Here is a 25,558-nt window from a genome sequence, read left to right as displayed (position 1 = left end):
TAACATACAGTTGCATATTTAATTGTTTGCTGGCACGCTCACAGAGCAGTCGAGTGAGATGAGTTGCCTTGTTGGTTATGTTTTTTATTTACTGGCTGCTGCATGCATACCCTGCAGGAAATTTAATTAATTTAAAAGTAATTTATAAACTACCTTATTTTCAGTGATAACTAATTATCACTACAACAAACTCATTTTTTAACATGGTGTTGTCCTAGGAAGCAGTCAATTGCCATTCCACAGATGTTTTTTCATACTTCCAAAACACAAATTGTTTCTCTGAGTAAAAAGAGTAACGAAACTCGAAACATTTATTACTCATTGTATTTGTTTTAAAGTAGTCTTTCAATTAGTTGATTTGACAAAATTCACTTGCCTCCGCCAGGGTACTTACACACACATATACATGCAATTAGCGCTTATTTGTGTGAGTATCCGTGAAGAGCGTACTTTGGTTGAAGAGAATCCAACCAACAACAGAGTGTTTTCCGCCAAATTTGAGTGTCAGCGAATAGCTTTCCCCCCCTCTGCATCCAAAATTTTAGCGGACTCCTTTTGAAGTGCATATACTTACTTCATTTAGAATTTTGTTGTGCAAAAAGGAAGTCATTCCCGCGCATTACTCTCGGCATTAGCTAAACAAAGTGGCGACAAAAAAGAGCACCCAGCATAACAAATGTTGGTATGCTTACTTGTCGCCTGCTCAGATCAGCTCCCGGCCAAGCAGCTAAAATATGCACGTACACAGACCAAAAACAAAGGCAGGCGGGCAAGCCAACAAGTAGGCAGAAAAGTCAGCCAGGCAGCCAGCAGCTAAACACCTAAACACCTAAACACCTAAACAGCTAGGCAGCTATATACTTATTTACATATATGATGTGTGGCAACTCGCCAGTCACCAGGAACGCCAACTCTTCAGTGTGCGAATGACTGATTGACCGTTCGGACGAACTGTTGCCGTTGTTACAAGCAAGCGGGTTGCTTGCCGTGCCCCCATACCCGGAAAGTGTTATCCCCAAAAATGCTAGAAAGCCTTATAAAGTTGAAAAAAAAAAATTAGTAACGCTGTGGTGTGGAAATGAATAGCACTAATTATATTTGAAAAATTCATGCAACAAAGTGTTTATCTACAAAACTTCAATCGAGCAGAAAGGATAAAACAAAAAGCTGAAAACGTGCGCAAGAGTTTTAAAAATAAAAATGTGACAAAGAACTCAAGTTTGTGTTAAACAAAAAGAAAGTGAGTCGCTGCGAAATGCAGTGTTGAGTTATTTGAAAAAAAGAAGTAAACTAAAGAAAACTTTATACTAAAGGAAGTGAGCGGAGCTGATTTGAACTTGCGCATTTTATGTGCAACCCGCCAGGTAATATTTAGCTGTCAGCGGCTAAAAAAAGATTCAAAACTTTTAATTTATTTTTATAATGTGCTCGAGTTGTATTATATTTAATATTACCTAGTTGAGAGTGTAGTTGCATAATTCATTCTAGCTGCAAAAATGCCTCTGCTAAGACTTTCACGATCAACAATGACAATGAACACGAAACCCCTAAAAATACAGCTACCGAGAATATGTGACAAAAGAATGAAAATAAACGAAACTGACTCAACACAAAACATGTGCCTACAAAACGAGGTAGTAATGCGGTATGCGAGTATGTCTGGCAGCTGCATATCGGATCTTTGCTGTAAGAGTGTCATAATCACAAAAAAAAAGTAAGCGCGCCTGGACCACACTGGAGAAGTAAAACTTATGTTACACATATAGTTTATCTCGTAACCAGGGAACGGATTTTTAGGACCCATAAACCTATAAAAAAATGCGTAATAAAACAGCGAAATAGGCACGAAAAGGCACTCGAAATAACAAGAAAGGCAAAAGCAGGCACTAAACAAGACAAAACCTTTAAAATAACACGTGTTTACAGGAAAAATGTTCATCGGACGCCACTACATATCCAATTGCTATATAGAATTTCTTGCCGATTGCGAAAATCGAATTAATTTTTTATTCTGTGGATAAGTTTTCGAGATCTTTTTAGGTGTACATGGCGTATGAGTAACATTCTTTACTGCTCATTTTTCAGACAAAAAAAATCTTTGCGCATTTTCATATGACCGCTTATTACTTCTTTATTTATCCATCGATTTTCTTCATTATCAACTTGATATTTTTGTGACAGAACAGGTTTTAACACAGCTTTGAATGTTTGAAGTAATAAACGTGCGCTCAACGTGAGTTGATACAAGTGGCGCCCAATTTAAATATGGAACGTTTGAAACTTTTATAATATCAGGAATAAGGGCTTTCACCACGCAATAATTTAAAAAAGGCAACATCAAATGTTTATATATGGAATCAGGGAAAGCTAAATCGGAGACATTCTTAATCGAACATACTCTATCTCTTTAGCAGAAAAAAGGCAATTTCCCTGCTCATGACCAATATACATATGTACACACATACATCTACTTTTGCTTAAGGTTCTATCTAGATCCCTACCTCTACCCTGTTCATTCTAATTGCATCTATGTTATTCTGTTTCGATAGTAACATCAATCAAAATATCGAAAACAAAAGCACCTTTATCGAATCAAAATCGATATAAATGTCGATAACAAAATCGATAACAAAATCGATAAGAAAATCGATTAAAATATCGATAAAAATATAAAGAAAAAAATCGATAACAACATCGATAAAAGTATCGATAACAAAATCGATGAAATGTATCGATAAAAATATTAATAACAAAATCGATAAAAAGTATCGATAAAAATTTCGAGAGCAAAACCGATAAAAATATCGATTTTTATATCGATAAGTTTCGCAAATATCGATATCAAAATCTATAACATCGTTAAAAATATCGATAACAAAATCGATAAAAATATCAATAACAGAACCGATAAAATATCATTATTATATCGATAAGTCCCGGGAATCCCGAAAATCTCAAAAATCCCAAACTAGTTCCCAGATGGAGTCTATGTCTCCATCTATATCCTTTTCTCTATAAATACCTTTATTTCAATTTTTCTTCCTATACTTTTATCGATATCCTCATCCTCATCTTTTTCTTTGCATTTATCTTTGTTTTTACTTTTATGTTTATCATTTTCTTTATCTACATATTCCCCTTCACCTTTGCTCTCATATAAGTAAATCAAGTGTTTAAATTTGCCTTGATCTTCATTTTTGCCCTTATCTTGCACTTGTGCACAAGGGTATATTAACTTTGTTCACATAACGTTTGTCTGTAAGGGCCAAAACGAATCGTGATAGATATAGACAAGTGTATACATTAATGCTCAGAATTAAAAAAGAAATCGATTAAGCCATGTGTGTCTGTCCGTCTGTCTATCCGTCCGTGTACACGATAACTCGAGCAAAAATGGAGATATCTAAACGAAATTTGGTACGTAGGTTGCCCTTTGCCCTTTATCTAAGGTAGGTTGGTATTGAAAATTAGCAAAATCGGACTATAACCACGCCCACTTCCCATATAACGGTATTTTCGAAAAATGCAAAAACCACGATATTTCAGTAAATATTGGATCCAAATTTTTGAAAATTAATATGTGAAGAAGAATATTGGTACAAAATAATACTATTATTATGAACGTTTTAGAAAATAGGCGTGACCCCACCTACTTATGATGACATAGTATATCTCAGTAGCCCCTTTCACCAATCCTCGGTACGAACCTTTTCTTAGGGTCCAGCTAAGAAATCTATTGAAAATCTTTGAAATCGGGCAATAACCACGCCCACCTCCCATATAACGGTAATTTACAGAAACACGAAAACTGCGATAAATCCGTAACTACTGAAGATAATTCACTTAAAATCGATGATTGCAATTACCAGCTATCATAAGATGAGAATATTATACATTTTTTGACAATGGGCGTGGTCCCCCGCCCTTATGGCCACAAATATGTACCTTGGTTACAGATTTATCAATTTCTACCAAACTCGATGCAAAGCCATTCGTTGAAAGTTATTAAAATCGGACTAAAATTACACCCGTTTCTTGTATAACGGTAAATTTCAGAAATGGGAAAATTCCGATATTTCAATAACTGAATGAATAAAATAACTTGTTTCAGCCCCAACCATTTGCGTTGCACAATTTCCGTTGAATTTGCCAATTTACTCCCAACCAACTAAGCGCCGCTTAAGAAGTTTCACTTAAAAAAATAATAATATATTGAGTTAAGTATGCAGAAATTACCGCCACCAGTTACTCTATGTAGTGTAAAAATTTCAAAGCTGTGTCGATTTTTACTACGTGAGCATATATGTAAAAGCAGAGTTGTTATTTTTTTTTTTTTTATGATACTCTTGCAGCAAAGGTACGATAAGTAGTATGTAACTAGTCGACATGGCGTATGAAAGGTACACAGGGCGTATGCGTACCCTAAAAGGTTTGACTGTCCATTAAACCGTACCACCTTAGTTACATACAAGCAAACGAAATAAGATTCGCCGTAAACCCCCAAGTCTAGATTTGCGGTTCAATGTCTAGAATATGAAGCATCAAGTTATGGAAACAGTTTTTAAGGGTTGCCAACTTTGGCCAGCTAATAGCAACCCGCCCCATTTGAGAGGCAAAATCATGAATCATCCACGAATTGGGAAGGGAAATTCAAATGATTAATTTATGTATTCTTCCATAAGTGTACGAGCGTAAATAATGTTTTTAGTTGTTGCTATATATACTGCTATAGTTTAACTAGACATTTTTTATGATATTTTTTCCATAGTTGCGTTATTTAATTTTTTTATATTCTGTCTATGTCACATTTTTTTTTTTTTTTTTATTTACCCGTAAAGCATTTCGATAAAATAAATGAAATTCGTGGATTCACTTCTGTCGAACACGAATGAAGGTTTTAATATTTTCTATAACATCTGCGTTGTTATGATCAGAATTTATCTAATAAACGTACCAGGTAGGTGTGATTGGAACTGTCACGCAGCGGCGAACTTAGGACTAAAGTTCGCGTGACGTTGTGATACCACGACAGGAAAAGTTACGATGTCAACTTGACCAATTTAATTTAGTTATAGTTAAGTTTGCTATTTGTTCTCAAAACTATTATAAAACCAGTTGTTTCGTTATTTAAAACAAACACATTAATGTGCATGGGGCAGCAGCATCTTTTGTCTTTGCCAGCAAGATGATGAAATAAATATGTAAATTCTCAAAATTCCACATATTGAGCGTTTTTCACGCCCCGTCAACGTCGTTTGTTTAACGAAGACCGATTGATATATTTTGTCACCATATGTTCTTCTGTACAGATACATATGTGAGCATAAGGGTGGCTCTTCGAAGACATTTACAAAAAAAAAACTTTGATTGGGATACTTTTGAGTTTTATTCCAACACAAGAAAACATAAGAGCTGTAGCATTCATAGGACAATGGAATGAGGCGAAGATGTGCTTCAAGGCTTCAAAATCGAAAACAAAAATTTTAGAAAGAATGTAAAGCTTTTTTTTGCTTTAAGCAAATTTTAGCGACTAGAAGACCCTCTTAACTATGTTCATTCGATTAAAATCAAATTTTGTAAACACACATTTTTTTTATGGTACGGAAACTTAATTGAGGGGTAGGACAAATTTCAAACTTGAAAAGATAAGGGCCAACTTAATGTTCTAGCACATATGTGTATAATTGAATAAGTAATATTTATAAATACAGATGCGATCAACTAATTAGGAACGAAATTCAAAATGATATTGATGCAAATTGTGTTTATTTATTTATTTTTAATAATTTTATTTAAAATATAATTCAATCTATAACTGAAACCACAGTAGTAATAGTTAAAAAGCTTGCAAAAATTGCAACAAAATTAATCAAACTTCAAAAAATTGTCATCAAAATTTCAAAATTTGTAATTAAAATATTTAGAATATTTCCGGGTATGCAGTTTTGTAGCCCATGCAATTGTAGTATAAGAAAGTGTAAATTTCTAGTCGTTAAAATTTGTCGTTGATTTTTTAGATTTTTTTTTTTGCGGAGGGTGTTGTTCTTTTCTCGCTTTATTTTCTTAATTTTCTTGACATTCGGCTATCTTATAGACATTCTTTCAAGCTAATTTTAAAACAAGAAAGCGTCAAATCTTTCTTCTCAATCTTATTACTACACCTGGTATAATTTCACCATGGTAGTTATTACATTTTGTTGTTTTCATTACCACATTTCTATACTAAAAAAGAAAAAAAAGAAAATAGGTACTTATTAGCCCACTTTGTTGCGGAAACTCAGTTGACCAGGTACTATACCCTGCAGTGCGCAAGTGTCCCTATGAAATAAAGTTACTAGTTCTGAGATAGTATCTAACAGAACAAGACTTGGACTGGTTGCTTTGTTATGCGATGAGGGACATTGGATACTTAAAAAATTCCGATTTCCGCTGGCATACGAAGTGTAAAAAATTCAAATCTAACCGCGATTCGTTCATCTGTGCAAGCATGAACGTGCACGAACAAAGTATTGCGCTCTTGTTGTTTAAGCAACATCGGCTCACAGGTCGATCGGCTACAACAATCGTCAACGGACGAGATTTTTCGTTTAGTTTATCTCTGGACTGTTCACATTGGAATGCTTTTGGAGCACCTGTCTGTGAACTATGTGCATTGAAATGGTTATGGCAGAACTGCCCACCGCCAATGACACCTCCATTTTAAAGTAGTATTTTGATCATACCCTGCACCGAAACAATAGCAATATTTCGTCTAAATGGCAACGTTCTCTGTCTGTTACTGAAAGTTCATTTTGTTTTTATAACATCTTTCTTTCATTTTCATAAACGTTTCTAAATATTTTGTTTAAATGTTTTCGTGCAGAAATAGATTAAAATAAATTTAATAATGAAAATAATAAATTGGCAGACTTTCGCAAGTTCTCCCACAACACACAGATGCACATGCGCTTGACCAACATATATACATACGTGTGTATGTGCATATGTGCAAGCATCCCAGAGAACAGCATGAGTACCTATTTTTGTGACTCCAAGTATATTCGCTATTTTGTCTACACAGGCACTCACACGCTTATACATAGGCATTGGGATATTGCAGAGGCCGCGTTACGTTTTTACACCAGGCGAAATTTGCTTTCAACAAAAAGTTAACTGTAAAATCGCCTCATGTAAGCACTTTGGCCACAGGGTTGTAATATGTATGCGCACAGAAAACAATAAAACAGAATATGAAAACAAAGACTGGAGTGCGATATTTACACGTATCATTTTCAAGATCGCTGCTTTTACGGAGTGGAAATATGCTCCCAGAAAAGAGTGCAATGCCACTGTGGTCACAAGTGGACGAATGAATAAAAACTAAGCAATTGCTTTTTCCTAAAAATTCAGACCTTTTACTTATGGTGATCTCGTTTCTTCAAAAAAATGTTGCCCTTCTACTGTGAAAAATGTATTTCATGTTACATTCAGCCCTGTAAAAGGGCAAGATTTTGCCTTCTTGCCCTTTTCTAGCTCACGCATTTAATAATATTGTCATTTTAAGCCATCTGATTTTCAGGTCAACCATCTCCATTGACAAAGCTTCAAAGGGCAGAGAATGTGCCTTTTTTGCCTTACAAAAGTATGACATTTTATGAATAGAACTCAAAATTTTCTCATCGTTTGCTTTTGTTTTAGAATCGAACACAAAAAGAGAAAGGGCGTAATCAAAAGGCGAAATTTTTTGGTAGAAACGAAAACGCCATTAAATTTATTTGAATAAAACTGAGTACAGTAAACACCGTAAGATTTCTGATGCGGTGTTTATGATACTCGAATATGAAAAGCATAGAGTATAAATTCGATGTACTTATCTTTGCGGCGTACTCGTGCCGTTCTCTGATGCATGCATAGGATTGACAACACTAATGGCCTGTTTGAATATATTCTAATTCGCCACATAAATACACTCGTTCACATATTTTAACCGTAGGCACCTATGTACGTATGTATGAAGGTATGCATATCATTTTAATTGTATTGTCATTTTGGAATTTTTGAAATTTTTTTGCTATAATTATAAACTTACCCACATTCTTTAAGTTTCCTCGACTCGCATCTTGTTTTATTCTTTTACTTAGCGTACAAAATGTTGAGCTCGTGAAGAATTTTATGACAAACACAACTGTCAAAATAAATCAAAAGAATACATCAACCAGCGTTTATTGACCCATCCCCCAAGGCCAAGCTACTCGTTTGCACAATAAACCAAAATACACATGTACATACAAACGTATGTATAAAGCTTTGGCGTAGCAAACACCTGGTTATGGCTTTAAACTGCCAAATCTCTCTCATAATAAACAAAGATTTATTTACATCAGGGACCGAACATAACAGTTATTGATCAAAACTGTCATTGAAAAATTCACAATGAAGGATATGTTTTACAACTAAGTGATACATACCAATCGATTTCTTTTTTCACAGAGAATCAAATTTTAAAATAAATTTTTATTTGTAATTTTTATGCAAAATTAAAAAAATAACAATGACTTTTGATTTTTATTTTATAAATCCAAAATAATAATCATTTTTGATTTTTATCTAAATAATCTGCAAATAACAGTTATGTTTGATTTTGATATTATATGTCTTAGATAACAGTTATCAAAGACATTTATTTATAAAAGTCATCAATATAAATCAGTCCACGACTTTTATTTTTTAAGTCATACGTATAAAAGTCATTATAATTTTTCGCAGTTAAGAAGGGAGCAAAAGTTTACAACGACTTATACAAATGACTTTTATAAGTATGATTTAAAAAATTAAAATTCAGTGACTGATTTATATTGATGACTTTTAAAAGTAAAAGTAACTGACTGATATTTATATATGTCTTTTATAAATAAAAGTCTTCACTAACTGTTATCTAAGACATTTAATTTAAAAATCAAAAATAACTGCTATTTGTAGATTTTTTAGATAAAAATAAAAAATAATTGTTATTTTGGATTTATTAAATAAAAATCAAAAATAATTGTTATTTAAGGAGTACTTCAGTAAAAGTCAAAGAATAACTGTTAAAAAGCGATTCTTTTATTAAAAAATGTAACGTTTACGGTCCCTGATTTACACTACTTTGCAGCCATTGGGTATGTTGTAGTCACAATAATCTTTGGCTGTTTTCCTTTTTCATTCAACTTCCAGAAAGATCAAATCCGATAAGGGGGCTAAGGGTGTGTGGGGTTTTGTATAGAAAATACGAAAACGTGCCTGTTTTTAAGTATAAATTTTTGGAGACCCATGCCTTAGCACAACTGAGAAAAAATGGAACTTGGATTGTCAAATCGAAACAGTTCAAATTATGGGAATAGTTTTTCAGTTTTTTATTGATAGAACTGAGCCAGCGATTGTCAAGAGCAAAACATGTGTAGTTTTTTTTACGCGAAAATTGAAATTGGAGGGTAAACCTAACTCTTTCCGTGGAATATCTAAGGTATCTCACACCTGGGCTCTGGGGCCGGGTATGGTATTCCGGATATATAAAGTTTTGGTCAGACCACACATCACGTCATCGACTCTGCTGCAGTATGGTACCGGAGCCTCCTTTGGAAGAAAGTACGTCGTTAGCTTACCTACATGGGGGCAGGCAACGGAGAAATCCACACATTTTCTTGGAGAGATCGGTCAAAACTTTATATACCGACGGCTCAAAGACTAGTAAGAAAATAGAACTGAAACTGGATGACATCTGGACGGTTACTTCAGGTGATGTACTGAATGCATGCAACGACAACGGTATTTCAATCGGAAGTCTATGCAATACTGAAGATAGCAGACTGGCTAATTGGCGAAAGAAGGCGCAGGCAAAAAATCAGGGACGGCAATGAATGTAAGTCGAAGCTGAACTTCGTTGCAAGCTGGAATGAGCTTGAACTTGTGTGGGTGCCAGGGAATGAATTGGCTGATGAATTGGCAAGCTGCGGTTCTCCGGAGCCAATTTTTGCGCTAAGCATAGCGGGAACAATCGGGTACATCAATGACTTCATTAATAAAACTCATGAGAACCGTTGGTGTAGGAGTGACGCCTGCAAAACTACCAAGTGTTTGCTGAAATGGCCTGACAGGGTGATCTACGAACGGTGAAAGGACTGACTGCGGCGTACAGTCCATTGCGACGGCATGATCACCATCCATGATCCACCGTGCGCGTCTTGTTGGGAAGATGAGGCTATTAGAGAACATTTTCTCTGCCGCTGTCCGCCTTTCGGTAGACTTGGATGGTACATTTTTGAATCCGATGTACTGAAAATCTACGAGGTACATTCTTTTTCCCTCAAAAAAGTACTAAAATTAATAAAGGCGTCTCGTAAGTTTGCAGAGCAGCAATGAATTTCCACCCCACCTACATATGTATGCTGGAAAGAATTGTCTTTTTCTAGCCACCCACAATTCCATTTCCATGCTCTACTTCTTTATCGTTTGAAAGCCGCTGCTATGCTTGCTGTTTCACATGACTCCGCAGTAGTCGCAGTATGGGTGAGATATCAGAAGTTTTGAAACAGTTACACTTACCGGTTAACGCTTTGAAATAAGACCGGTTTTGCTCTCTCCTGTAAAATTTAGGCAACCTCGCATGCGAGGCATTCGTTGCGGTGTAATCCAAACTCCCACCAGCGAGGTAGTACGGGTCACTAAACCAAATTTTTTCATGAAATTCTTGTTTTTTTTTGCTCCTATCTCGAAAATATCAAGAGCTGCCGAAAAAATAAATGACAAGTTTGTAGGATATTTAATTTTCTACAAAAAGGTTGCACAACATCAACTCGCAAATATCCACATTTTTTGAGATATTGGTCTTTGAAGTATATATTATTACATTTAAAAAAGACGGAAAATATACCATAAATCATAATAACAGCAAACTAGAAAAATGTGCTGTAAACACAATATTATAGTCATAAAATCAAATCTTAATACACTTAGTTTAGCGTAAGAAGTACCTTCAAACATACATACATATACATATGTATCTATAATTAATCAGGCATTGCTTTTCTAACTACTAGCAGTCGTTCCTATTATTTTGTTTTATTTCGACACACATATTTTATTTAAAAAATTGTTGTTGTACTAACCGCAACAATACATAGAGACTTTTTGTTTTTAGTTTCCACACGATATTTGAAATGAGCGAAAATAAGATTATCAGCAGCTCTTCAAACTCAAAACAAAATCACCTAAATAAAATGGGAAAGAAAAAATAGGAAAATCCCACAAAAATACAAGAGCACAAAAATGCAAAGCTAAAAAAGAATCGCAAAATACCTACATACATACTTATAACGCTTGCAAAACACAAACACCAATACACCTTGCTAGAATGAATTAACAAAGGCAAAGTATCGCGAGGCAAGTGCCAAGCAGTAGACAATAAGTCAAGCAGTAAAATGCCAAGTGCTAGCCAAATTAAAACAAAACAAAATTGAAGCGATTTTCGTATGAATGTACATGTATGTGTATGTATGTACTTGCGCGTGTCTAACTAAAACAATAACAATGTAAGCCATAAAAACAGAAAATTCCAACTACTCCTGCAGCTTTAAAAACATTTGTTAAGCACAACACCCTTTTTTTGTTGCAACAGACCACAAGCGACAATTTTCTGCAACTTCCTGAAGTAAAACTTGAAGAGCTAAAAAAACGCAACAGTTAAGAGCACAATACACACCCACATCTATGCATCTATGTTTGTTTATGCATACATACATATGTAAGTAGTATGCACTTGAGTGTAAATTTTCAAAGAGTACTAACGAGGAAATTTCTTTCAGTTTGGTATGACTACATCAGTGTTGCCACATAGGAGCTTTTCCTACCAAAACTGGTAGTTTTTTTTTTTCATTTGGTCGGTTGGTAGGCTAGATTGGATTTTCGTAGGTTCCGTGATAATTAGTAATAGTTATTTGCGAAAAATAGAAAATATGTGTCTCCTAATATTTTAGGAACCTTATTTACACAAATATTACACTGCAGAACTACTTAGGAGCTGGGAAGAATCTCCCACTGGCAGGAGTTATGAACTCTTCCTGGCTACTTCGACAGCATACTGCAAGTTCAGGTACCATTTGAATCAAATGGGGCTTTCTGTAGAGATGACTGTAGGTTTTGTGTAGTCTGGTGGAGGCCACCCCAGAGTATATTCTATGTGCCTGCCCACGAAATATGAATCGCAGACTGATACACCTTGGAGAACGATTGTCTTCTCCATCTAAAATTTGGAATATGGTACCGTACAAGGTGCTTAGATTTTTGAATAGCCTAAGGTTAGAGTGATTACAATTACACCCAGAAAAAAGTAACTTAGGTTTTTCAAACAGCGTCATTTTTTGTGTTTTTTTTTATGTTAGCGATTCGAAACTTTTGAACCCTAAAACCCACCCCTTGAGTGCGCTAATGCTAAGTGCTCATATTTACTCAACTTTAAACACTTTGTGTGTAGCTTTTCTCTACGTGACAAATTTGGTATGTAAAAGTAAACAGACTGTGTTTAATTTTTTACAGGCTGGGAGAGGAAACTGGTTACCTATCTTTAAACAAAATTTTTTTAGAGGAAATTTTAATTTTAAACATTTTATGTTTAAACTGTGAAATTGTGAACAATAAATGTTTAGAACTCAAAAAACAAACTTGAAATTTGTTCTACGCCACTCATATGATAAGTAAATGACGTAACGTAGACGTAGGTTGACGCAGACACGATCTACCTCATGGGATTCGCGTGCTAACGAAAACTCACCACCGCATGGCGGTGACGTTGGCGTTGCTCTCGTCTCTCTCTTTCAACAGTATATTTGATGTGCTGCTACGTACCTCAACCTACGTTTACGCTACGTCGTTGACTAACTGCGCTTTTAGGATCCAGTATAAACACCACCAATAATGGCAGTCTGGAGATAAAGCGAAGAATAACTCTTGCCTACAGGTGCTACTTTGGGCTCGGTAGGCAATTTAAAAGCAGAGCCCTCTCTCGACGAACAAAAATTACGCTTTACAAATCTCACATCATTTTATATGGCGCAGAAACATGGACGATGTCGAACGAAGCTGAGAAGGCTTTGGGAGAATTATTCTTCGCAAGATCTATGGCCCCGCTGCGCTGGCTTGGACATGTTGTACGCATGGAAAACGACGCTCGGGGGAAGAAATCCTTCGACTCCGCACCCATGGGTGGACAACGAAAGCAAGGGCGCCCACGAACACAGTGGAAGGACCAAGTGCAGAAGGACCTGTCCGCACTTGGGAGGAACAACTGGCGCAAATCTGCAAACGAGGGAGGCAACTGGCGAAGTTTTATGTTCTCGGCCCAAACCGACAAACGGTTGCAGTGCCAAATAAGAAGAAGAAGAATGTAAATATATTTAAGTTTTTTCCAATACACATTCTTTTTTCGGAGTTTCCGGCGAGAATTTTCGTACCAAGTTTGAAAGAAAAGTAATTTTTGTTGGTTTGTTCATCATTCCTCATTCTCTCCACACATGTATAGTATCTAGATATGTATATTTAATTTTAGAAATAATCATTGGCTACTGTGCATACTTGTGTGTATCAATCAGGGACAGTAACGGTTATGATCTTTATAATAAAAATCATAATTTAATCGTTAAAATTGTATTTCTATTTTTCTATTTTTATTTTATTTCTATTTGTTCGATCCAGAATACTCGCTATTTTTTATTCTTATTTTTTCGATAATATTAGCTGCGTTCCCTAACTCGCAAGAAGATGCAAGAATTTACAGGAATTTACCAGAAAGCGTTTCCGTACTCGATACTCTGGCAAAGTAGGGGAAAAATGGGAGAGTAACATCGGTACTCTCTTGGCCAGAAGTTGCAAAATTTTACTCGAAGAATTTTTGCTGGTAAAATCTGGTAAAGTGTCAACCCATCAGCTGTTCAATGTTGTCAAATTTTTGTTAATTTGCTTGTGTATTTGCTTATAATTTAGCAGATCGCCAAATGATAAAAAAAAACAGCTATGTAAACAAAAAATGGCGTCCACGGTGTATTTGACGGTTTTACCAGTTTTTTACCGGAAAAGCGTTCCCGTACTTTTTGGGTTGACTCTCTTTTTGGCAGTTTTACAGGTAAAAATATAAATCCGAAATAACGGTTATTTTTATCAAAAAAAAAAATTCTAATCACAAAATAACTATTAAATTTCATTGAAAAAAATAAAATCAAAATTTAACCACTTTTCCTGACCGAAAAAAAATTAAATTAAAAACTAACGATTTTGCGATCTAAAATTAAAAGTTTTGATATGAACGATTATTTTTGATCATGGTTTCAAATGCTTGCTGTATTAAATATTTAAATGTCAAAGAAATATTTACATGCCGCTTGCTGATATCAAGTATCGAAAATTTGCTAAGTTCACCTGCATTGCTACATACTTTTGGGCATCCCCTTGGAAAGAGCTTTATCGCTCATATTTAATGTAAAACATGGTATATATATACCTACATATCTCAATATTAGCACAACAAAAAAGGAATCCCGGCATAATTCTTCCGCTATTGTCTTTTTGTACATACACAATTAGTATAGGCGTAGGTGTATGTGAACATAAATAATTGAAATTGTGCAATAAATATTTAAGTATGTACATACTTTTGTATGTTTGTATAGGATGTGATCATGCAAACGATGATCAAACAACAGCACGGGTTTCCCAAATAGAGTATATCTATCTACACATACATATGTATGTACATTGGGGTGGTTCCAAACAAGTAAAGTCGGAATTTTAATACTTAAGATTTTTTATTTTTTCCCCCATTACGATTTCTAGAAAATATAGTTTCCAAGGAAAATGGTTAAATAAATAATTGGGTAATATTATTGGGAATCTCCTGAATAGGAGCAAAGTTTTCCCGATCGAAAAATATTGGTTTTCAAGAATTCTATACCATTTCTACGAAAAGTTTTTTTCCTCCATATAAAATACATGGACAATTTTGAGCGCTTTGAGCAACCTCTAAAAATATTTTTGATTTCAAAATAAAAAATAGGGGTAAATTTTTTTCGGTGTAAAACAATCCTAAGGAGAGAGAGCATACAAATTTCGAATTTACTTTTTCCCCAGATATGTTTTTGGACCACCCTAATGTACATACATACATACATATGTTATCAGCCCCATTTCTTTCTCCGCTTATCAGTGCTAGCGGTTGTCTTTAGACATACCGCGCAGTGAATTATACACGCTGGAAAATTCACAATAAAATCACCTTTGTGAGTCCCCCACGATTGGGTACATGGGTGATCCCAGACTCTTATGGGCGTGCGCTATCAGCAGCATGTCAAGAAACTATAATCGCATCGCGCAGAGTATAAAACTCAGCTACCTAACTGAATTCAGTATCATAACTCAAAAGCCTTTGCAGTAGCAGTACAACAGCCATAGCAGCGCAATCACTAAAGTATCGCCAGCAAACATCCTAAGCAATCAATTCAATATGAAGACAATCGTACTTTTCGCTGGACTCATCTGTGCTTTCTGCCTCTTCCATGCCACCAATGCAGCGCCAGCTGAAACAACTGCTCTGGAGCTAGAGCCGGAATTCGACCAATTGGCCGTACTGAATGAGGAATCTGTGTCTGAGTTGAGTCGCCAAAAGCGCGCCACATGCGATCTACTTAGTGGCACTGGCGCTAATCACAGCGCTTGTGCGGCCCATTGCATACTTCGCGGCAATCGTGGCGGTTATTGCAACGGTCGCGCTGTTTGCGTCTGTCGTAACTGAAAAGAGCGAGGTGAAATATAAACCAGTGGGAGACAGTTATACGCTTATTTTTTGAAAATACAATTTGAAATATGTATATGTATATGTATAAGAATGTACGCTTGAAAAAAATATTATAATTAAAATTAAAAAAATTTACTTTATACTCAAAATATATGTATAGAAGTCATAAGTATTGGAATTGAAGGCTTTTCTCTATAAAAGTTTCGCTCAGATACCCAGCAAAGGCTGTTCTCTCTGGATATGAATTTCTGGATAGTACTTGGTAGGAAATCTGAAGAAGTACTAAACTCTTTGACTTATTATTAATAAATTGCTAAAACTCTCGAAATATGCAGACAAGTATCAATACATCCCAAAAGCGTTAAAAATCCCGGGAAATTCAAAAAAGTTTCAACAGATCCCGAAGACCTGAAGAAAATTAAAAACTTCAGAAAAGGATTGAAAGGTCTTGAAAGTTCCGAAAAGATCCAACGATATCTGAAAAGTGAAAATTGTCAACAGATATCGCGAGACTCAAAAAGTTCCCACTACCTGAGAAATATCTCACTGGATCTCGAAATTCCAAAAGTATAACTCCTAAATGGATCAATTGAACATGGAAATCCTAAAAGATAATCAAAAGTAATGATGATTGCTGATAAATCGCTGATTCTGAAGAAATATCCCTAAAAATACTGAAGAATACTTCATAATGCCGGAACTCCTAAAAATCGCGAAAAGTCCGGCTGTAACCAGATCATGACGCTTCACGGTGGTCTGAGGGTGGCAGAAAGTACAAGTTTCGAAATATACTATATATATAGTACTTACTACCACGTAATAACCCTTAAATGCTTATTGACCAAAAACTTGAATGAAAATGCTTAATGAATAGGCACTTCTTGAACAGAAGACATTAGGGTGGTCTAAAATAAGTAAAGTCGGAATTTTAATGCTCTCACCCCCTAGGATTGTTCTATATCGAAAAAAATATACCACTATTTTGTTTTTTTTTTGAAATCAAAAAATATTTAGAGGTCGCTCAAATCGCTCAAAGTTTTGAAATGTTATGGACTTCTGGAAAATCAATATTTTTCGATCGGAAAACTCTGGTTCCGTTCAGGAGACTTCCAATAACAATAACCAATTGTTTATTTAACCATTGTTTAAGACTAATAATTTTTTATTTATCCCCCATTGTATTTTCTGCCATTTTCTAGGGGTTTTGGCGAACCTATAAATTATAGTTACTACGAAAAAATGGTTAAAAAAATAATTGGGTATTATTATTGGGAATCTGTCTTGAAATACCCGATATCGCATATTTATAAGGCTACATAAATATATGTATCGCTCATTTCCTGGAAGAACGTCATAAATCAAGAAAATAATAAATACAAGTTTATGGTGCGCGTGCATGTGTGTGGCTCGTTTCCATAGCATACTATGTACATACATATGTATTAGGCCGGACGAGTGATCTATTTCCAAATTTAATTTCAAGGTGTATAACACCCGCATGTCGATAATTTTTCCTACAAGCAAAATTAATTTTCTCTAAGTATAGTACTATGTATGTAGTCACATACCGCTTTGACTTTGTTGGTAGTGAAAATTTGTTTATTTTTAATGTGATTTAACAATGTGAACGTGCGCTCTTACACGCACATACATAAAGTAAGAAAATTAAATCTAGGCCGCTAAAGACCGTTGGCGTCAACATACAAATATTATTGTAAATTACTAAAATATTAAGTCGCACGCAGATTTGACAGTTTAGCAGTCAAGTGTTTTGGCAGCTCTTAATATGTTCGTACCGGCATACTTAAATACATACGGGTATCTGTACATATTTATATATGTATGTATGTATATCTATGCATTAGGGTGCCTCACTAAAAAAAAAATTGCAGTTTTCTTACCGGATTTCGAAAATTTATTGTATTTTAAGACTTCCGCCAATATATTTCTGCAAAATATTAAAATTTACACGAGCTGGACCTATTTGAAAATACCTCAAAAATCTCAACATTTAGATTCATTTAATACATTTTTTAAACATTTTTCTGTTAAGACCTTTTCAGCTTAAATTCTTTAACGTCTGAATAAAATGTTTAAAAAATTTTCCGTTAAGACCTTTTCAGCTTAAATTCTTTAACGTCTAGGTGATTTTTATATTTTTTTAAATATAAAAAAAATAATGGTTTTTTTTTTTGTATGCGGGGTGATGCCCCCTAATATACATATGTATATATGTAAGCCTTTGTATAACTCTGCGACCACTTGCGCCCCCTAATCCAACTAAAAATATTTGGCGCGTTGTTCGCATTTTGCACGTATGTACACCTTGGTACGCCCACGCGTACATATTTAAGAAATGCGCGGTAATCGTAAAATAATATTTCAACGTCAATAAGCCAAATGTGACAATAGTGTCAGTAATTCTGTTGACAAATTGTTTGAACATTTTAGAGATATTGAATTGTTGGAAAAATTTTAAATTTGAACTAAAACAAAAAACATCTATACGAGATGATTTCGAAATGGTCCCTGGGAGGCCTTTAGTACGCCTCTGCTCTACTAATCTGAAAGTTAAACTAATGCTACACTGTGAGCCTGGCTTAACTTTTTGCAGCGGCCTGTCAAGTAGCCAAGTCGTTCGGAGTTTCCTCGGGAGGGAGTTTCGAATAGCTTACGTTGAGCTTGTCCCTTCGTCATTCGCCACTAGGCTGCAATTTAAGAAATATATAGTTGGCATCCCTTTAGCGGACCTTAGAAGAGCTGTGGACCTCTCGAGATTAAGACTCTAATGGCGTGGAACCCTCCATTAGGTGCCCTAGTTGTGTATACCTAATTGTTTAATGATTATTTTGAATAATCTAGGGCTTTTAGTTTTGCCTGCCTCGCCGACATGATATTTATTTTGACCCTTTATTCTTTCTAGGAAAACATTCAAGGCCGCAGAATTCAATTGCAAAGAACAAACTCCTTAATCTCTTTTACCGCTTCACAGACCTCGCCGCGACGCGGCGTTTCTTCTGAAAATACTTCTTCAGCATCAAGTTGGTCGACTTTTCCAGCAAGGTCTGATCTCAATCTACGTCTTCAGCACTGATCCGTCTTCGTCTACCTTCTTTGCTAACACAAAAGGTTTCAAAAATTACTATTTTTCTAGTGCCACAGTCCACGTAAAAATATCACATCTTTTTAACATTGTATCATCGTTTTTTATATAGACAATAGTTAAATGATTAACCACATTATTAGACAGATAGATTTGATAGAAGTTGTGCACTGCGACCTTGAGCCTATTGTGCCCTCAGAGCTTATGACAGAACCTCTTCCAACGCTAGTTTCGAGGGCGGCAGAGAGTGAATGTGTGTAGCCTTCGGTCACAACCCTCCGAGGCGTGTTAGTCGTCTTCTCGCAACCGCACCCCACTCTAAAAGGAGATGCAATGGGGTTTCTGCTGTCATGTCACAGTTGCGACAGGAGCAGTCTGCACTGATCCCCAGGATTTTTATATGGGCCCGCAGCCGTGGCTTGTTAGAAGTCGTTTTATAATTCTTAGTTTCGCCTTTTCAAGGGCGACTACCTCTTGTTGTTGTAACCTTCCAAAAGTTCTTTCGCCTGTCTTAGTCCAGGTGTTCCCCTCTGAGCCTTTACTCTTAACTTTATCCTGATGGTATTAAGTCCCACGGCGGGGAAGGGCTCTGGCCCTCTAGGACAGTTAGCTTCTGCTTCTCTTGCAAGTATAACCCTCCCAAGCATATTGCTTTAGGTGCGCCCTGGCCGTAGCTAGAGATGGCAATATTCTGTCTCCTTAGATACCTCCGTAAAATTAATTCCGCGCATGGCATAAACCTCCGCTTGGTAATTGCTATCGTAATTTCCCTAGGAAATGGAGAATGTACCCTTTGAGCCATATATTTTTTGGGTGTATGGCCAAAAAGTGTAGTCTAAAATTATCTCGTTCCAGGTCGCTTTGCTACCAAGTTAGAGCTTGAACCTGAACCGCTGAAGCTTGGAAAGCGATCAACTCACTGAACTGAGCGCGGTCTTATCGGACCAAGCCACCACCCTATATTTAACTATTATATAGAGCGTTTTTGAACCGAATGCTGAAATAGGGCGTTCTTTAATCAAATTCTGAAATAAGACGTTGTTGAAGACTTTTCTGATATAGGACGTTTTCAAGCTGGCTTCCGAGATAGGTCGATCTTCCACTTAGCCGTTAATATGTAGTTCATTAAGAAAACTGTATGTCGTTGAATTCTTTCAGTAACTATTTCATATTAAATAATGTTTTTGTTTACAGTGTTTAAAGTTATAACACCCACACTACATATGAGCGAAACGGCAACTGTGGCGAGAGGGAGTTTGGAATCCGCCCTTGAAAAAAGCCCAGAAAAGGAAGAAAGGTGAACGCAATAATAACGACATCGAAGAGAACAACCACGCCGCGTTAAAGCTACGACAGCCACGCGCTGTTTCAGACAAATTCGCAGTAATTACGGCTGATAGTATCAATTTCCAATTGTAGCGCCGCTCAGTTGCATTACTCTGCCATCAAAATGATTCGTGATGTCTCCAGCTCGACACTTGGTCGAGAGGAAGAACGCAAGCCGCTTATGGCAGCGTATATGTTCCAACGCCGCGTACTGCTCGGTTGCAGCGTGCTAATGGTGCTCTCGCTAATCATGTGGATTGTGGCGATTTCGACAGATCATTGGGTGATTATTACGGGTGGTAAAGGTAAGCAAAATGTCAGCAAATATTTATGTACATTCTATCTTAGGAAAATATTGTTAGATATTTGTTTACACAAGTGCACGTACATATACATATGTATGTGCATATATAAATGTACATATGTATGTGTGCATTTGAGCTGGACATTGCCAATAAAAACAAATTGCATTTATTTGTTTTAATAACAGCTCATAAAGACACCCACCACACAAACACAAAAATGCCTTGACGAATTTGCAAATTTTTGAGAATGCATTTTAAATAATTTTGTTATTATCTTTGTTGCGATATTATCGTGTATTTAATTTTCGTTTTGCATTTGCATATTTCTTTTAAAAATTTTCTAAAATTTCGGAATTATGCTCGACAAGTGTACAAACTGAGAAATGGGCTGTACAAAGCAAAAATCACAATTTTATGATGAGCGGTCGGCGCTAGAAAATTTAAATAGTATATTTTCGTAAATATTTACATATAGTAAAAGCGCTTTATGATAGTATTGCGGCACCGCATCCGCCGAAGCGTAGACTTCCGGGTTTGGTTGCGCCTTTGTACTTGGTTTTTAAAATTACTTTGTATATACATACATCTTTTTCGGTTAGTAGTTTTGCTAAGCATAGCCAATTAGCTACATAATTTACATGTTTGTATTTAATGTCTGATTTAATTTTCGATGGCGTAGTCCCGCAATCACAACAAACACACTAAATAATTTTATGAACATTTTTCACCGAATGGATCGTTAAGTTATAAGAATGTTTTTTTTTTATTATTTTTTTATTTTTTTTCCTTATTTTTTTATTTAATCATCCCTTTGTGTTATGAGGAGAAACCTACAGTTAAAAAGAAATGTGAAACTAGAGCAGCGCGACTTAAAAAAAATTGTTCGTAAACACTATATATGTAGCAAAACATATGTATTTGTTCACTTTAATTTGTGACCTAACAAGTTGTTTAGCAAGCTCATTCATTCGATTTTCCTTATATTCCCTCCTAGGCATCTTCATACCGGAGACACGTCGTTTCTTCATGTACTCCCACTCCGGCTTGTGGCGCCATTGTCGCTACACCACCACGCCCAATGCCCTGCCTACCGCCAATGTGGTGCGTAACATTACCTCAATAGCTTATGTGAATCCCAGCACGCTCATGGATGCCAAAGTAAATGCTTCGGGTTTAGATTTTGTACGTGAATTTAGCGAAGAAATTGTAGAAATGCCAATGAAGAACTTCACAGAGTCCGCCAGGCGACGTATGTTTGCGCATTGGGTACGCAATGATGAGCTCGAATTTCAAACGTTCAAGAAAGCCTTTCAAACTCTTGTGCTGAATACAAATGCAACACGTGCAGAAATAATACCAGCACAGGCCAAGCCAATAGCAATTGATCCGCTCAATGTGCGCGATATAGAAGCACGACAAACATTTGGAACGGCCTTGCAAAAAGTGGTGGTCAATTCGACATCGTATTACTTTGTCATACCTGAAGCAGCGCAATTGGCCATATTTCAAGGTTGGAATGAGCGGCAATATGTACCGAAACTATTTTGGCCATATGTGCGCGATTTAGGCGTGCCGGCGTTTGTGTTGAACGATCATCAGGTGATATTGCAATTGGTGCCGCCACTGCCACCAAGCCACGGTCGCGAGTCGAATGGTTATGTATACCAACCAACTGGTTAGTTGCAAATATGTAGTTAACTAAAAGATTAATTGAAAAAACTCACCGCTTTATATTTTAGAGCGTTGCAAATACATAGATATGTTTCCCAATTCCAATGCGCTGCGTAGTGACCCCGGCATTGATGACGAGCTGATGGGTAAGCACATATTTATTTAGCACTAATTTCACACTTTGATTCACAATTAAACTCGCACTTTTTACAGATTATATACGCACGCAGGCTTCTTTTGCCTGTATCACCGTTTTCGTAATGGGTTTGGGCTCGATTTTCTCATTTTACACTTTTAAGAATCCGCGTTATATGTTCAAGCGCCTGGCAGGCGGCATTGATTTGGTGTCAGCCTCCACTGCTGTGGTTGTTATACAAGTTTTAATATCTTCCGTAGATTACACTAGAACACACTTATTTTATGCGTATCCCGATGGAGCGAAACTAACGTAAGTATTTTTAATTGATAATTTTAACATTTTCATCAAATATTTGCACAAACTTCAGAATAATTTTCACAATTGCGCGCGTAACGGTATGCTTCCGCTTCCGATAGCTGGAACGAAATTTATTTACCGTTTCGTTTACAAGTTGTTCCGCGAGTAGTGATGCCACGTGTGCATTTTTTTACTGTAAATTGGAAATTTGTTATTTAAGTAATAAAAACACGTTTAAAAGAGCATATTTTCCTGTTAAAGAATAATAGTTCTTTAGTCATTATAAACATTTTATAGCCTCCATAAGGAAATTTATATTTTTGCCCTAAATAGTAATTAATCAATTAATATTGTTTAATTTTTTTTACAAAATTTATTTTCATGCCATTTTTCCAAATTTTTTTTGCCATTCTGTCTTCAACATCTGTGCTTCTAATCGATAAAAGTTCGTAAATAATGATAAACTACCGATACATACCAATTGTAACAAAATTAATAGGGCTGTTGAGGATATTGTGCATATGCTCTTGGATTTGCATATTCGTTGCTTTTATGCAGCATAAAAAAGATTTGTAAATGCAATTTCAACTGCAAATCCAATACCATTTGCACAACATCCTACAGCAGCCCTAATAAATTAAAAGGTATATGTCGGATTGGAAATAACCAGGCTCGATAAAGGCTTGATATTAATAATAAAAATTATTACATGGATTTCTACTTTTCCGATCTAATTTGATCGTTGTTCAAGGATTTTAATTTTTGGGATCAAGAATAATAGATATTTTTGGGATTTTCATTTTCTCAATCCTGGTATAACCCTCACTTTCAGACCTTATTTTTTAGATAACAAAAGACTTAAATCTGTGATAAAAATGCATTCCCAATTAAAATGGTTAAAAATTATCGAAAAAAATTTTAAATTAAAAATAACGATTATTTTCAGAGACATATTAGAGACAGTTATAAGTTTTATCGAAAAAAGTTATTAGATGGGAAATATTTTTTATTTCACCGATAAGAGTTATAACCCAACGTTTACTTTTTACGTTGCCTGATAACGGTTACGCCGGAGATATATGTATGTTTTCCCTCGGCAACAATAGTCAGTTCCCAACGTTTATTTTTTACCTTGCTTGATAACAGTTAAAACCCAACATTTATTTTTGCGTTGTCTGATAACAGTTATTTCACTCCTCTTATATTTTCATCGTTTTTATATCCGTTTTTGTAAAATTTCTTATCTTGCAATGTTTATCAGACAGCGTAATATAAGACGTTGCATAATAACTGTTACCAAAAAACATATAATATAAACCTTTGGTTAAAACTCTTATCGGGAAAATAAAAAGTATTTTCCATCTGATAGCTGTTATGAAACAACGTTCGTTCAATTTGTAAATTCGAGATAACAGTTATTTTTGGTCCCCGACTATTTTTATCGAAAAAAAATTAAAATTACAAATAACAATTTTGCAATTATCTAAAAATCATTATCTTAATATTTAACGGTTATTTTCGTTCACTGAAAATAACAGCTTAATTGGAATTTTACTTAACTTAGTTCAAAAATAATGGAAATTTTCGCTAAATGTTTGGCCGAGCTGCCACTGAACGACAGATGGTTTTTAACATGCCTTTTCATGGCGGACATGCATTCGTTGTTTTGCCATTTCCTACCGACATCATCGAAATTTGTTAGCTTATTATTTTAAAAACTCAATATCGCTTTAATAAGCTCTTGATTATATTCTTTTCAGATACGGCTATGGCGTCTACTTGGCTTGGTTTACTTTTATGGTGAACCTTGTGTGTGGTCTACTATTTATATGGTACTCCGGCAAAAAGAAGGGTGCTAAAGCACCAAACGATGAAGTAGCTATGGCTGATGAGCCCACCATTATGGGCAGATAATAAGCTCCACAGGATTTAGCCAACAGTTATGGTTGAACATAAAAACAAATGCCCACCGACTATCTGCGTACCTTATGATACTCACTTGTAGACTTCAAAATCAGAGCGTTTTCTTACGGAATACAATATCATTGATAGGTACTTATACCAGACATAATGGCAGTGTTATTCTAGCATAGAAGGCCCAGTTAAATATTAAATCGAATAAAATATCTAAAAACTTTATAATTAATTAACAAAGTTCAACGATATTTAGAACTCGAAGCTAGTCAGAACTTTTTTGGGATTAATACAAGTTTTTTAGTTCCTATATGGCTAATGCGTAAATCTATTAAATAAAGAGAGAAGAAATTTTGCATACATAGGTATGTACACATAAATATATGTAATGTATGTATGTACGTACATATATAAATCTATGAGCAATCAAATCGAAATTAAAAAGTCACTATTTTTTAAACACTCAATAAATGTACAATTTTCATCGTAAGTTATGCTTGGATGTACACATCTCAATAAAGCACATTGGTAAATATCTGTGGCCATAAGCAATAACCGCCTAAGTCGACTTAAAAAAGAATTGAGTTATATATGCTATCGTATTCTGCAACTACTATTCCATGTGTATGTGAAATCCCCATCTCGCCAGCTAGGCTAATCAAAAAATTATAGACGAACATACTATGGTTTCCCCATAAGGTTAAAATTACAATCCAAATATTTGAAGCGCGTTTTTCGAATTCAGGTTTTTCGACTTAGGCGGTTATTGCTTATGACCACATATAATGTGCTTATATGTTTGTATGTATAAATGTTTTATTCACTTTAAACTTGTTCACTGTTGAATTAAATTTTTAAGCAAAAACAGCTGTTATACAAATTTAAATGAAAGAAGTTTTCGCCAGATGTAAGGCTTAAGACTTAAAACTATTTTTCTAAGGTAGACAGCTATACGAAAATAAGTTTTTCCTATTGCCTTTTTCTATTTATAATAAAGACTTTATTCA

The 25,558-nt window shown here is 35.4% G+C and overlaps 2 protein-coding genes across 2 annotated transcripts; both read left to right on the top strand.

The window, feature by feature from the left end:
- Positions 1-617: 617 nt before the first annotated feature.
- LOC118742938 lies at positions 618-25,558 on the top strand. The gene is made up of 6 exons (XM_036475368.1): positions 618-1,364; positions 20,094-20,530; positions 21,525-22,205; positions 22,270-22,347; positions 22,415-22,649; positions 24,398-25,558. The coding sequence occupies exons 2-6, from the start codon at positions 20,350-20,352 to the stop codon at positions 24,549-24,551; spliced, it is 1,329 nt and encodes a 442-aa protein (XP_036331261.1). The 5' UTR covers positions 618-1,364; positions 20,094-20,349; the 3' UTR covers positions 24,552-25,558.
- On the top strand, positions 15,394-16,120 carry LOC118742940 (sapecin-like). The gene has a single exon (XM_036475369.1). The coding sequence runs from the start codon at positions 15,506-15,508 to the stop codon at positions 15,791-15,793; it is 288 nt and encodes a 95-aa protein (XP_036331262.1). The 5' UTR covers positions 15,394-15,505; the 3' UTR covers positions 15,794-16,120.

The sequence above is a fragment of the Rhagoletis pomonella genome, unplaced genomic scaffold, assembly GCF_013731165.1.
Source record: "Rhagoletis pomonella isolate Grant_MI unplaced genomic scaffold, Rhpom_1.0 Rhpom_scaffold_00007, whole genome shotgun sequence".
Taxonomy (NCBI): domain Eukaryota; kingdom Metazoa; phylum Arthropoda; class Insecta; order Diptera; family Tephritidae; genus Rhagoletis; species Rhagoletis pomonella.
The sequence above is the reverse complement of the archived record's forward strand: the minus strand, read 5'-3'. Positions and strand labels throughout refer to the sequence as shown.